Source organism: Gavia stellata, chromosome 2 (genome assembly GCF_030936135.1).
Source record: "Gavia stellata isolate bGavSte3 chromosome 2, bGavSte3.hap2, whole genome shotgun sequence".
NCBI classification, from domain to species: domain Eukaryota; kingdom Metazoa; phylum Chordata; class Aves; order Gaviiformes; family Gaviidae; genus Gavia; species Gavia stellata.
Window position 1 is genome coordinate 86,305,973 of NC_082595.1, and position 13,934 is coordinate 86,319,906.

General features: G+C 39.4%; 1 protein-coding gene across 1 annotated transcript in view; it reads right to left on the reverse strand.

Moving 5' to 3' along the window:
• Positions 1–13,934, reverse strand: part of TINAG (tubulointerstitial nephritis antigen) — a 48,332-nt gene that overhangs the window by 31,409 nt on the left and 2,989 nt on the right. Inside the window, exons 2-5 of the mRNA XM_059835791.1 lie at positions 12,321–12,384; positions 11,276–11,365; positions 8,257–8,371; positions 1,653–1,776 (exon numbers count right to left, since the gene is read on the reverse strand). Of these exons, the coding sequence (XP_059691774.1) occupies positions 1,653–1,776; positions 8,257–8,371; positions 11,276–11,365; positions 12,321–12,384 (393 nt within the window). The remainder of the gene's footprint in view (positions 1–1,652; positions 1,777–8,256; positions 8,372–11,275; positions 11,366–12,320; positions 12,385–13,934) is intronic.

The following is a 13,934-nucleotide window of genomic DNA, read 5'->3' on the forward strand; positions in this document are numbered from 1 at the left end:
GTAAATGTGGGATTCGTTGGACCTCCTTCCCTTATCACATGAAATTCTTCTTCTGAGATAGACACCTCAGATATCTGAACTCAGTCAGGTAGTCATAATTCTAAGTACTAATATATTTATGCACTGATTTAAGGGCAGACTAGGTTAACTAAATTGTAGGTGAAATTAAGCCACTTCAACTTTCTTTAACGAGTGACAATGAAACAATTATTAAGCCCCAATCCCAGTCATTACCTGTGCTTAAATTATATTTTTATTATTGTTAGCCCTTCATTTTTGAACCTGAAAATAAAAAAAAAATCTCTTGAAATCTAAAGCCCCATCAAAATCAACACTAACTTCAGTGAACTTTGACCAAGACTTCAGAAGAGTGAATTTGATGGCAGCTGACAACGACTGTGTTTTGTGCTTTTGTGAGGTGTCACATGATAATAAATTTATTTTCATAGGTGTAAAAGCTTTTTACTGAAAAGTTTTTGAATACTTATAGGAATTACTCATTATAAGAAAAAATGATACAGCAGCGCTTGTCTATTAATTCAGCAACAATTAGTCTTACAAAGAAGGGTTGAAAATTCAGATTGAAAATGTTAGATGTCCCTAAACAAGATGGGAAGGCATCTCATAATATTTAGCACTGAAAATCATTATGTGAATTAAAATCAAAAGATTCACTTATGAAAGGGAAAATTTAGACTGAGTATCTGGAAAGTCTCCCTCAGTGATCTCTGTTCATCTTGGCAGTAATGTGTCAGGAATGTTCTTAGAAGCTCTCTTGGTTTTCTCTTTTAAAACTACACTGGACAAGACATAATGGTAACAGAGTGTGTTCAGTCTGGCTTTGGCAGGGAGCTGGGATTAACCAATCTAAATGCTCCTTTCCTTCTTTTACTGCTGTGATTTAAAGAAGCAGTTGCAGAAACCTGCACCCATGAGGACCCACAGGCTGGATCAAGTCATAAAGATTGATTGCATAATTTTTGTCTGTATCTTTATATATCCCAATATGTACTGAGATTTATTGCAGCATAAAAAAAATGAACACAACTGATTGCTGTGGCTTCTTTGGAGAAAGTGACACAAACACTTGTGTCTGTTTTTCATAAAATCAGAGGTTGTAGCACATGAGGTTGAATTGCATTACTGACATTTCTTTGCCTGCAGAATTTGAAAATAGTTTCTTCCACAAATATCTGAGCAGTTTCAGGGTTTTCTTCTCATAAAATTATTGAAAAGATTATACTTAATTTACTTGAATAGCAAGGGTTGTACAATGGCAAATGCAAAAGCCTACCTGTTTTAAGCTTTCAAGTCAATCATGTAGTTGTGCAAGCAAGGGATGTAGATTTTTTAAAAGTTACTCTACCAGTTACAATGAAGTGCATTAGTCAATTAATTTTCTACTTTCTGTCACCAAGAAATCTCACTATGTTACACAAGCTTATGAAAAGCAAACAAAGCTCTACAGATTAGATTGACTTTTTAAGACTTTGGGACAATTTAGAGGGAAAGCTGTAGCAATTTTAAATGTTCCTATTTGCTGGTAAAAAGCGAAGACCAAGCTGAAATTACTTCATTAATAATAACTACAAATTTTCATCACACATCTAACATCAATTATATTTTTTAAAGGAGACAAAAATTAATATTACTTGCTGTTGAAAAAGCCCAGGAAGCTCCACAGTTTCGTTGATCCAGAGGATCATGAATCCACTCAGGCCATGCATAAGTGGCTGCAAAAAATGCAGGAAATTTTTCTTCTGGAAGTGAGTTTCCCTAAAAAAAAAAAGTAGGAGATCTGTATAGGCTTCAATTCCTAATTTTATCTTAAATTTTTACCCTGATTTTATTTTTAATGTTCTGAATTTTTAAATTGAGGAAACCTGAAGCATTGGCACTTGTGGCTTCCTGAGCATCCCTGTGTTGGCTACCCTGTGGCTGGGTGCTGTGGAGCCCCTGAGAACAGGGGGGTTCTGGCACTCCATTATCTGAGCTGGAAAGCTGAGCTCCACAACTGCCAACCTGAATAACCTGTCCAGTTTCTCTCTGATTTTTATCTCAAACAACAATGCCCTATGAAACATGTTCATTATGACCCAGGTGGCATTTTTGGAAAGCAAAACCTTCACTGCTACAAATAGCAGTGAAGTTAGGTACCTGTTACCCTCTTCTCCTTGACACATGGCTGTAGGTAGGAAATATTAGTTACCACGGGGGAGGCATCAGTACAGTGTATCATGGATTTGTCTTTTACACAGAAGTTTTTCAATCTCCAGCACTTATTCTCATTCCAGAACAAAAAACAGTGATTTTCCTTCTGCTTTGCAATCTGATGTTGAGTTGATGAGAATTCATGGTCTGCTCACTAAAGCCATTTGGACAGACATTTTTGGCATCTTCATCTCTCAGTCTTAATTTATGTCCTCCGACCTTTGCATAAATATCCGCAAGAACCATCTGGTACAACTGCTAATAATCTGCTCTGTGTTCAACATATCAAAACCATTGACCCATTGGTTTTTTACTGTTGAACTTTATGGAATGATTGCTTATGCTGTGCAGGGCCACACAGAATTGCAATATTAGTCCATCCAGTCTATCAGTTTGTCTCAAACAATTGTTGATAACATCTGTTCCAGAGGAAAATACAATATACAAAATATGATAATCTCTTCCTAAGCAAAACATTCCCTGATGCTTCTTTCTTATAAGCAGGCTTATACCCTGAAGCACAATGGCTTCTATCCTTTTCAAATTCCTTTATTTTACTTTGATTTACTTAGTCTTCTAATTCTGGGTGTCCTTGCTGCACCATTTTTCTAAATTGCTTATGTGACTTATAAGACTACATACTTTTTCCTAAGTTGATTTAAACATTTGAGGCCAGTTCTTTCAAACTCTTTCAGGACTCTCTAGGGAACCAAACTTTACCACTTTGGCTGTATTCAGATCACTTTGTTATGTACATTGGGAAACAGTGGTGTCTCCATCCAGCTTGTACACCTGGGTTTCTCACAGAAAACCCATGATCGAGAAGAAATGGGTAAGGAAAAAAGAAGCTTGCTCCTCAGGTCTGTATCTAACATTAGATTGGGATACAGCCCCAACAGACGGCTTGATACAGTCTGTGCACATGCCAGACCCAGTAACTCTCAAGTGCTTCTAGGTTCGCTATGTTAGATGCAAGCTGTGAGTCCTCAATACCATTAAAGTATACTGCAAGCTGTTAAGTCACTTAAGTGCTTTTGAAAGTTTTACCTCCACCCATAACAAGCCAGTAATCTTTTAAATCTTGGTAAAATATTAATCTCAATATTTTGATTAATCACTTTCAAAAGTCTGCTCTTTCAAAAGCATGTTAGCTACATGCGACTTGCAACCTCAGATGACACACAGAAAGCAACAGCTAATTTAAAGAATATCTTGCTAAATTATCATTATATTCATTATTAATGAGCAAGCACAAGCACAAGATTTACTTTGAAGATGAATCATACAGGCAAAATCCCAGACAAATAACATTTCTTTTGCATAATAAGACTGCTCACTATCAACCAGTAAACAAGCAAAATTTGGCAAAGGTTGTTTAGCACACTTATGTGGGCAATGACCACTTACAATGCGATAAATGAGGCAGTTGAGAAAAGCAAAATTATAAATAGATCTTTGGTCTGAGACAATGTGTTACTTCATGTATTCCTAAACTATTGCCAATGTATTTAATAGCCTCATATTGTAAATCCCAGAGCAAATCCCTCATTAACCCTCAGCCTTGTCTTTTAGAAATGCAGGATTGACCTGTAGTCAGAAACATTACCTTTTTGTCTGTGAGATTGCTACCCTGATATTGAGAAGCACTGTTATTCTGTGACAAATAGTAAGTCTAGACAATTATTTCCCAACGTATGCTCCATGGACCAGCATCAGACAGCACAATGCAATCAGCAAAATGACTGGCAAACTATTTTTAAAACTTCATATGTATTCTCTGCAGTGAAGCTAGCAGCCTGGCCAAAGCAGGAAGGTAAGCGAATATAAAAGAACACTCGTACTTCAGCTATGACTTCTTCAGAAAAGTTAAGTGGCCCATCAGAGAAAAAAGGCTGAAGATTACTGAATTTGCAAACGTGGAAATAGTTTTTCTGAGGGAAAGCAATATATTTTTTTTAATATAGGAAAAAGGTTCTGGTTATCACTTGCTTTGTGAAGACAAAATGGGCATGCATGACCTTCAGTTTGCAAGAGGGAGATCTACAACTGCTGAGCTCTTTTACTATGAAAAGCCATATATCAGAGGAACAGCTGGTGTACTTTGTATACCTTCACATTGTCTTTACGAGTTCTTTGATACGTAATCCAAAATGGTGCCTTATTACTAAACTATGTATTCCATTTTCTTCTAAGATGGCATTTAGGCAAGCACCTTGTTGCCGGCAGGTGCCGATCCCAGCATTGCAGTGTACCTCTTGCCAGAACATGTACTGACAGAATACCACCAAACATGTATCACAATGTGTTTTGAAGGCATGGCAGTTATTTTTGTGCTACATCATAGAACTTCAAGAATTATTACACTATCTATCTCCTGCAGTGAGTAAACACTTTCAAAATGCCTTCTCAGATAATACACATAACACTATTGGGAGCATCAGCTTTGTCAGGAGTCACAACAATTTTAGTGGTGTATTTAGCTGTCAGTCTATGTTCAGGTCTAGCCTTACTTTGCAGCAGAGGGTCCTCAGTTCAGATTAGGTTCTTGTTCTATATCACTGTCTTTCAGGTATTCTAATGTGCCATCATGTTAAACTACCCTTCCAGTCATAAGCATCACCTTATTGAGCAGGTATAGTCTTTTATTAATAGCAGAGCTTTTAAAAGCTCTATGAGCAACTTCAAGAAGTTTGTGTTTTCCCTGAGATGAAATATAGCTCTGTCACACCGTTTAATTTGAAGTAATGTCATGAAGCTATATTTGTAGTTGGATATGTCAGCCAAAGAAACAACCAAACTTTTCAACACTGTTGAGAACTAAGAGTCTGAAGTACATGTAAAGTGGTTAACAAAGAAGGATTTTACATTCTTGATTCTTTTTTCCATGCAATTAAGTAAGGAGCCCCTTCTACACAAAAATGCTTTTCTCAAGCAACCCCAAAAGATAGTAGAAAATAATCAGAACATCAAGCTGTTAGGTACCAGAAACTGTCATTTATTCCCTAAATAGTAGACCAGTAGCATGCTGAAGAAATGGTTTTATTTAAAGTACATAAAAGTCATGTTTAATGAACAGGTAGCTATGGTCTTCTTTCTACACTACAAAAGCTACCAGGTTTTAATCAGGTCATCACAAGATAGAGCCAAAAACTCCTGAACACTAATTGTAGCATTTTTATCACTAAATATATGACTCTGGGCAAATGACTTGCAGTTTTCTCACTTGCAAAATGGGAAAGGCAGTAATAATCCCAGAGAATGCATGAATATTTAATTAGTGCCAATTTATCCACAGTAAGTAACTAGTACCTTGGCCTGCAGGTGAATTAGTACTCAACAAAGTCACTTAAAAGTCAAGCCATTAACGTTTGGACAATGTCTCTGAAAAATATTAAAAGGTCATTACTTCTGAATTTTGTCATTCTTATCTTTTTACTCTCTTCTGAGCTGTCACCTGGTTATAGGTGAAGCTTAATGGAAACACTGTCACGAAAACTCACTTGTTTTTTTTATCACCTAAGACTTTGTAAATGTGTAAGTATGCTTCACAAAATATCAGTAACACAAAATTATTCATGGAAGGTGAAGCAGAGGCAAGTGTCTCTGAAAATCTGGTAAGATACTCATCTTAAAAAGTGCCTGGAAGTTAACTCCATGGCTACTGTTGGTTTGCCAATTGGAAGAATCTGTCAATGTGCCCCTGGTGAGCCCAATCCATGCTATGAAATTGCTGGATCGTGCAGTGATGGTAGGTATAGAGCTGGCTATGAGTGAGGAAAACCAGATGATGGCAGATGATAGAAAATTTGCCAAGGCAGAACAAGGACAATAAAGAGATTATGTTCTTCTAGAAAACTATAGAAGGGGACAGAATCAGGGAGATTTGGAGCTCTGCAGGAAGCTTCAGAGAAAAATATTTTTACATCAAGACTAGCTAAGACAGAAACCACTGGGGTAAGAGCAAGAAAGTTCTAATAATTCTGAAGAGAAGGCATAGGTAAGAGACAGGATCATGTACAATTCAGAGCAATTTTCTGCAAGCTCAAAGAATTCTCCAGAAGCTGAGAAAGTCATACAGATATTATTATTTAATATTTTTAGCTTTTGTAGGTAGAGAGAAAGATTTCTTAGAATCCTGTACAAAGCTTGTGTTTCCAGCAACATGTAGGACTTCCTGAGGGTTAAATGCATGAATGTGCAAAGCTGGATTTCTGGAGAAGAACACATTGAAGCTCCTTGGGTGTCTGGCAGGGCCAAAGGTAGTTGGGTTGGGGCTCACAGATTTCATAAAAAGATAGCAGATAGAGAAAATATGACTGAGAAATGTATCAGTGTAACAAAGGCCATAAGTAGTGTAGCAGTCAAAGAAGCTACAGGACACTTAATAAAAATGATTCAATAGGCTGGACATAATGCAGGACCACTGAGTGACCAGCTACCCCAGACTGAATAGAAAAGAGGAAATATGGTAAAGAATTTCCTGTAACCTTCCTTTTCTTGTTTTCCTAGGTGGGATTTGTCTCACCTAGACAGATACCTAGTAATACAGATGTCAGTCTCTGAGCTAGGTACATGATATCCACTTTTTGCTTCTGCTATATAAGCATCACAGTGTATTCCTCAAGGGAAAAGCCAACAACAACCACAAATGAACTCCAACTCTCTTGAGCCTCAATGCAGTTCACTGGTAATTTGTGGCAGATACCTACTAAATATTGCATTAAACTCTTCTATGTTATTGTCTTATTTTGACTTGCCATCTTCAACTGAAACGGATCCTTCTTTGGCTGCGAACAGTAGTCTAGCAAATCATATGAGGCAAAACTCCGAAGCTTAATTTCTGTCAATTTTTTGCTCTGACAACCCTCCATAGCGTAATTTTGAGCAAGCTGGCCAATCTGGGCTACAACCCAATGCCTTGCCATGCTGGCGCAGGGAGCTGAATTTGTGTGGGACAAAGAACCAGTCTGCATCAAGCAAAAGAGTTAGCATTGTTAAAATTGTTGCAGAGGCACATGCCCCTCCCCCTCTTTCCCAAATTCCCTGTCAAGTGGTAGCTCTGCAATGCTGTCCCCACAAGGCATTGATGTGGAAGCCCTTCTGCCATACGCATATACAACAAGCATCAACAATTTACTTCAAATAGATACTCAAATGGCATCACTTACCTGAAACTATATAGAAGCCAAAGATAAAAACCTGTTATATTTAATGTCATTTGCAAACCTTGGATCCATCTACTTATTGCAATTTTTCTAATTTCACTATGGTGAGGTAGTTAGTTCTTCAGTCTATGATTTCCATAATTGTGGGTCTTCTAAGAAAGAAGCTAAGTAAGTGATCCAAAGCGTTGGAAAATCTATTCTGGATTCAATAACTATGCATTTCTTCTTTAATGACTTAACCTACCTACATAACTTAAAGTATATTTGCTTTGCTGCAGAACTAATTTGAGCATAAATATATGATAGGATATTTAATTTATCTGTCATGAAAATAGCCATGGCCAAGAAGTTTAGAAAGCTGGTAGTAGACAATCATCTCATTTTCCCATTATTCCCATAATTTTTCTTTCCATTTGGCCAAAACTCCAGCCTCTTACTGCATCTTTACTTTGCTTTATCTTATGGGCTTTCACAGCTTCTTTCAAAGATTGCTGTTTAGTCTCAGCTGTTAGCCTTAATGAACTATGCCCAGATTTATTTTCTTTATGGTTATAGCTGTGTGTGCAATGATTAGCAAATGGAGAGGATAGTATGGAACCATGCTAAAGAAGCAAAGATTTCAAACAACAGTGATCTACAATAATAAGTTAATATTGGTGCACAGCTTCCCAATGGTTATCATTTGTTTTTGCTCCTCCTTGTTTGATTTCCATCAATAGGACCACACACTCTATGGCTTGGAGAACTATTTTGGGAGCTTCATATTCAACATGGAAGCATTTTGTGTTAAATACCTGAATCATAATCTTATAATTGTCCACATTTATTTTTCCATGTGATAAAGTTATTAAAAAATTTAACAATTGTACATGACACTTACTGGAGCTTCTCTCATATTCAGCAAGGAATGAGATGGAGGGAAGGTGCCCAGGCGCTTTTTGAAACCTTCTTCCACTGTCATTCCCCAGAATTGACTGTAGTTGTCAGCTTTCCATCTTCCTCACAGACAGAAAAGAAACAAACAAGATACCACTCACATTAATGCATTGCTCCTTTGTAAGAGCACTGCTAACAATAACATCCAGAAAGAAATCTTTCAAATTACATTTCAAAACATTGTATTTGATACGCATGAGAAAATATTTAGTACGGGCTCTTCCACTTCAAATGAGCGTAGGATAGAGCAACACAGCAGTATATGAAAAGTGGTGATTTGAGGTCAGCATCATGTCAGCCTGCAGGAGATGAGCATGCAATGCTTCAGAGAAGTACTGGAAAACAAGATGTTCAGCTATAACAGTTACTGTTGTCTTGAAGTTATGCTCAAATTATGCTTCAGACCAGATGCCTACAGAGAACTAACAGCTTCATGTAGTGAGTTACATTGCCTTTAAGCTCTGGTGCACCAGCAGTGAGACACTGTTGAACCCAGAAGAAAGTCCAGCTGACACATTCTGCCTGAGTTTTACACCAAGAGCCAGGTAGAGAGAAAGGGCTCCCCATGGCTCTTTAATTATTCCCTCCCTACTCTCAGGTAGGCTAGACTTCTAGCGTTAACCCTGCAAACTGTATGCACAACAGAAAAAAAAAAAAAACTTGCAGCCATACACATTTGGAACACACTGAAATTTATTATTACTGGAAAAGAGCTGAGCCACAGGGGACAGCATTCTCTTCACACATTTCTTGCTTGCTTGTGTATGAGGAACAAGGAGGTGGGATTCATGCTGCCTAAATGAGAAGCCTCATTGCTCTTGCACTGCCTGTAGTCAGTGAAGAGTGCAAGCACCTGCAGAAGTTGAGTCATATCTCAGGTGGGCTTAACCACCCTGTGGCAAACCTTACCACTTATTACCGACATTAGAGAGGTGAAGGGCTCCAGTTGCCTAAGTTAGAATCATAGAATCATTTAGGCTGGAAAAGACCTTTAAGATCATCAAGTCCAACCATCAACCTAACACTGCCAAGTCCACCACTAAACCATGTCCCCTAAGCATCTCATCCACACGTCTTTTAAATACCTCCAGGGATGGTGACTCAACCACCTCCCTGGGCAGCCTGTTCCAATGTCCGACAACCCTTTCAGCGAAGATTTTTTTCCTAATGTCCAATCTAAAAATACCCTGGTGCAACTTGAGGCCATTTCCTCTTGTCCTATCACTTGTCACTTGGGAGAAGAGACCAGCACCCACCTCTCTACAACCTCCTTGCAGGTAGTTGTAGAGAGCGATAAGGTCTCCCCTCAGCCTCCTCTTCTCCAGACTGAACAACCCCAGTTCCCTCAGCCGCTCCTCATAAGACTTGTGCTCCAGACCTCTCACCACCTTCGCTGCCCTTCTCTGGACACGCTCCAGCACCTCAATGTCCTTCTTGGAGTAAGAACCCCAAAACTGAACACAGTATTCAAGGTGCGGCCTCACCAGCACCGAGTACAGCGGGGAAAATCAATTCCCTACTCCTGCTGGCCACACTGTTTCTGATACAGGCCAGGATGCCGTTGGCCTTCTTGGCCACCTGGGCACACTGCTGGCTCATCTTCAGCCAGCTGTCGACCAACACCCCCAGGTTCTTTTCTGCTGGGCAGCTTTCCAGCCACTCATCCCCAAGCCTGTAGCGTTGCATGGGGTTGTTGTGACCCAAGTTGAGGACCCAGGACTTGGCCCTGTTGAACCGCATACAATTGGCCTCAGCCCATCAGCAAACTTACTGAGGGTGCACTTGATGTCCTTGTCCAGATCATTGATAAAGATATTAAACAAAACTGGCCCCAATACTGAGCCCTGGGGAACACCACTTGTGACGGGCCACCAACTGGATTTAACTCCATTCACCACAACCCTTCGTTCCCAGCCGTCCCGCCAGTCTTTTACCCAGCGAAGAGTATGCCCACCCAAGCCATGAGCAGTCAGTTTCTCCAGGAGAATGCTGTGGGAGAGAGTGTCACAGGCTTTACTAAAGTCCAGGTAGACTATATCCACAACCTTTCCCTCATCCACTAGGCAGGTCACCTTGTCATAGAAGGAGATCAGGTTAGTCAAGGACCTGCCTTTCATAAACCCATTCTGACCAGGCCCGATCACCTGGTTGTCATCTACGTGCCACATGATGGCACTCAGGATGATCTGCTTCATAATCTTCCCTGGGACTGAGGTCAGGCTGACAGGCCTGGAGTTCCCTGGATAATTGTCTGTCGTAACTCAGCTGGTTTGAATGTCTCCCATGAAGTACAAAATGTTTCAGCACTGAGTCACAGCTTGAAATCTGGGCAGGCTTCATTCATTGATAAATTTAGTACCTCAGCTCCTAGGGAGGCAACCCCTTGTATCTCTGTCTGTAAATGATCAGGAGGCTCCCAAGGCACAGCTCCAGTACTGAGGTGTCCCTAATCACTCTGCACTGCCTGGGGGGAATAAAATCTGGTAGCAAGAAAAACACCGAGCCCCACAAAGTTCTGATATCTTGGTCTCCATTTGACCCGTTCTCTCCTCTCCTCTTCCAATGCTACCTAGAGTCCTGTTATGTGGAACAATGCTCTTGAGGGAGGAGAAAAAATGACTTTAAATATGTATCCCAAGTAATAAATAAAGTAAAGAATAGAGGAAAATGATCTAAATTGTGTTCTGTGAGGAAAAAAATTTACTAAATTTGGAGAATGTTTTAGATAGATGTTTACAATGTCAACTCTTAGGAGCATGAGACTTTCAGTAGCCTTCCATTTAAAACTCTATAATCTGCCAGAGATTTAGGAAAATTTCACAGGTGTACATTTAATGTCAAATTGCTGTAATGGAATTGTGGAAGGAAGGGGTGGGGAGGACTGCATAACTTGTAATTTGCACATACATACGATAAGCAATACAGTAGTTTACAACAAAACCTTAAAATAAAAGTGTTCTCACCCATAATCTCCAGAATTGATGTGCTGAATTAAGTCTTGGCGAACTAGGCATACTTCTTTTGAACACTTCCAGAGACTTTGGAAGCATTTGCTGAAAAGGCAAGAATATCACTGAGCAGAAAATGAATTTTCAAATGAAAAATATGCACTTTAACAGCAGAAGAAAGATGGAGAAAAAAATGGAACAAGGTGGGAAGATTTACAGCTTGTGGGAAAGGTGGTATCTGAAAAATTTTGCTTCCATCTTTGTGGGACCAAACCAGGGAAAAAAGGCAATGTCCTGTAAATGAGATGTTTTGAGGAAGTTTCACTCTGGAAACCCACAAAGGATCCCTTTGATCATAGACACCTTGCTCCAAGGACCCTGGTCTAAAGTCAGGGCAGTGGGGGCCCCAGAGCTGTTTGGGTGCTGCTGGAGCGCCCTGGGCTGCCCTGGGGCTGGAGGTGCAGGGCAAAAGCAGGTGCTGGAGGCGAAGCAGGGAAGCAGCTCAGGCAGCCAACTGCCAGGGTCAGCAGCAGAGCTCCCCTCCTGCACTGTCTGCTCCTGTCTCAAGGCAGAGAAAGGGATGCTCAAACAGTTCAACCCTTTCCTATGTAAATATACATATATATATTCTTCCCTTATGAAATAATGTAAGGTCTCATCACTCATGCCAGAGAAACACAGGAAGATGTTCTAAAATAATCCCCTAAACTTTAATGTTATTTGTTCTGTCTGCATTCAGGTCAATGCCCAGGTCTAGGCTGAAACCATTTTGACTCAGGTCAGAGCCAGCAGATTGACTGAGCAGGAACAGAATTAGGCGAGTGAGAAGGAGTTTTTAATACTCTTATTTTCATATCTCAATTAGAAAGCCCATTGACCTCTTGCCATTCTTCTAAATTGTCTGTAATCTCATTCTACAATACCTTAATACAGCACTACTCTTCCAACCATTTTGATTTGATTACATGTTTAATATGAATTTAAGGATGCTCACTACCTTAATTCCTGTTTCATGACATATGCTAAATAAAATGCAATTTGCTGTTGTCTGAAACATTACCAGGAATTGCAGTTGTCTTTAATTATTGCTCCTTCTCCGTAATATCGGCCATCTTTATAACAACCTGTCAACATAACATATAGATGTGTGAAAAAAGAAAATCATTTTTGAAGTGAATTAACTCAAAACTCTTGCTACTATTGAATTAATTGATTGTATGCAGTATGCATAAATTATTTAGTTGAAAGTCGGCAATATCTATTTCCAGTTTCTTCCAAGTAATGAAGGCAGTTTGATGTATTATAATTTTTTACCAGGTACATTACCATTCATAGCAAATAAAATCAGCAACAGATTCAGAACACCCACTGAAAAATTATTATCTTACATGTAAATAAAAATAATTCTTCAAATAAAGTTATTTTCCAGAATACATTTCTAATAAAAATCATTTCCTAATTGGCAATTAAAATAGAAATAAGTTTTTCCAGTTATAAAATTTAAAAAACTAATAACTCTCCAAACCTATTGTAATACATTCTTTTTCCTTGCCAGTTTAATTCCTCTTTGAAAAACAGACAGATCAATTATGTTTTAAGGCAAATGTATGTTTTATATACTCTCCAAAACCCAGTATAAAACCTAAATTGAGCGATGATTTTTCCAAACAAAAACATGCCTCCTAATTTTTTTCTTTGGTAACACTTCACTGAGAAAAGGCTTTGTGTGTGCTTTAAGATCTTCCACTTAAACTGTTTCTTCAGTGCGCTTGATTGTCAAAGCTTCAGTAAACGAAAGATCCAGAATGCCTGTGCAGGGCTTTGGATCAAGTCTATAACACACATTGTACATTTATCACATCGGTCTTCGTTGTCCAGCTTGTTCTCACGATCCCTCCACTGGTGAGCCTACAGGTAGAGATCATGTTCCTTCCCCCACAGAAACGGTTTGGAGCCAGAACTCCCAAGTTCTCCTTTCTCCTCCATTTTCAAGAAGCTTAAACATATTTCATATTAATACAGTGTTGACTTGCATTTGCACTATATCACTCTTTTTTCCCACCACAAGTGTGAGAAAGGCCATCCTCCTCTCATGGCAAGGGCTGGAGTTTGTCTGCCCAGACATATACATATACGCTACAGCCGCCTACACCTCCTTTATCGGCAGGAGAGAAATATGCACTTCTAAGCCATAGCTGATTTCATACCAAAGTACAGAAGTAGACCAGAGCTGATGAATTAATTATAACTGCCTATCTTTCCCCGTTAGTCATACAGCAGGCTACATTAGCAAGCACAGATGTAGGTGAGATATATCCCACCTAAGCAGCCTGAAGCCCTAAGTGTCTGCTCTAATTCAGCTTCTGCTAAGATCAGAGCCATTTTTCAGAGAATACCCAAAGCAAATTGCTTAAGTGTCACGGTTTGTCACAGTCTGCCACAAAGTCAGCATCAGGCAGTAGCTGGAAGGAGGCGTCAAGCAAGATATTTCAAATATATCGAGGGACGGAAGTATTGGCACAGTGTCTGAGCGACAGGACGGAGCCTCGCTGGAGCTCCGCTGGCAGGCCCAACCACCCATGCCCGAGAAAAAATGCAAACCTGGACAAGTAAAGAAGCAGCTTTCTAATAATGTATGCTTAGGGTATTGAATATTAAAACCATACAGTTTCTT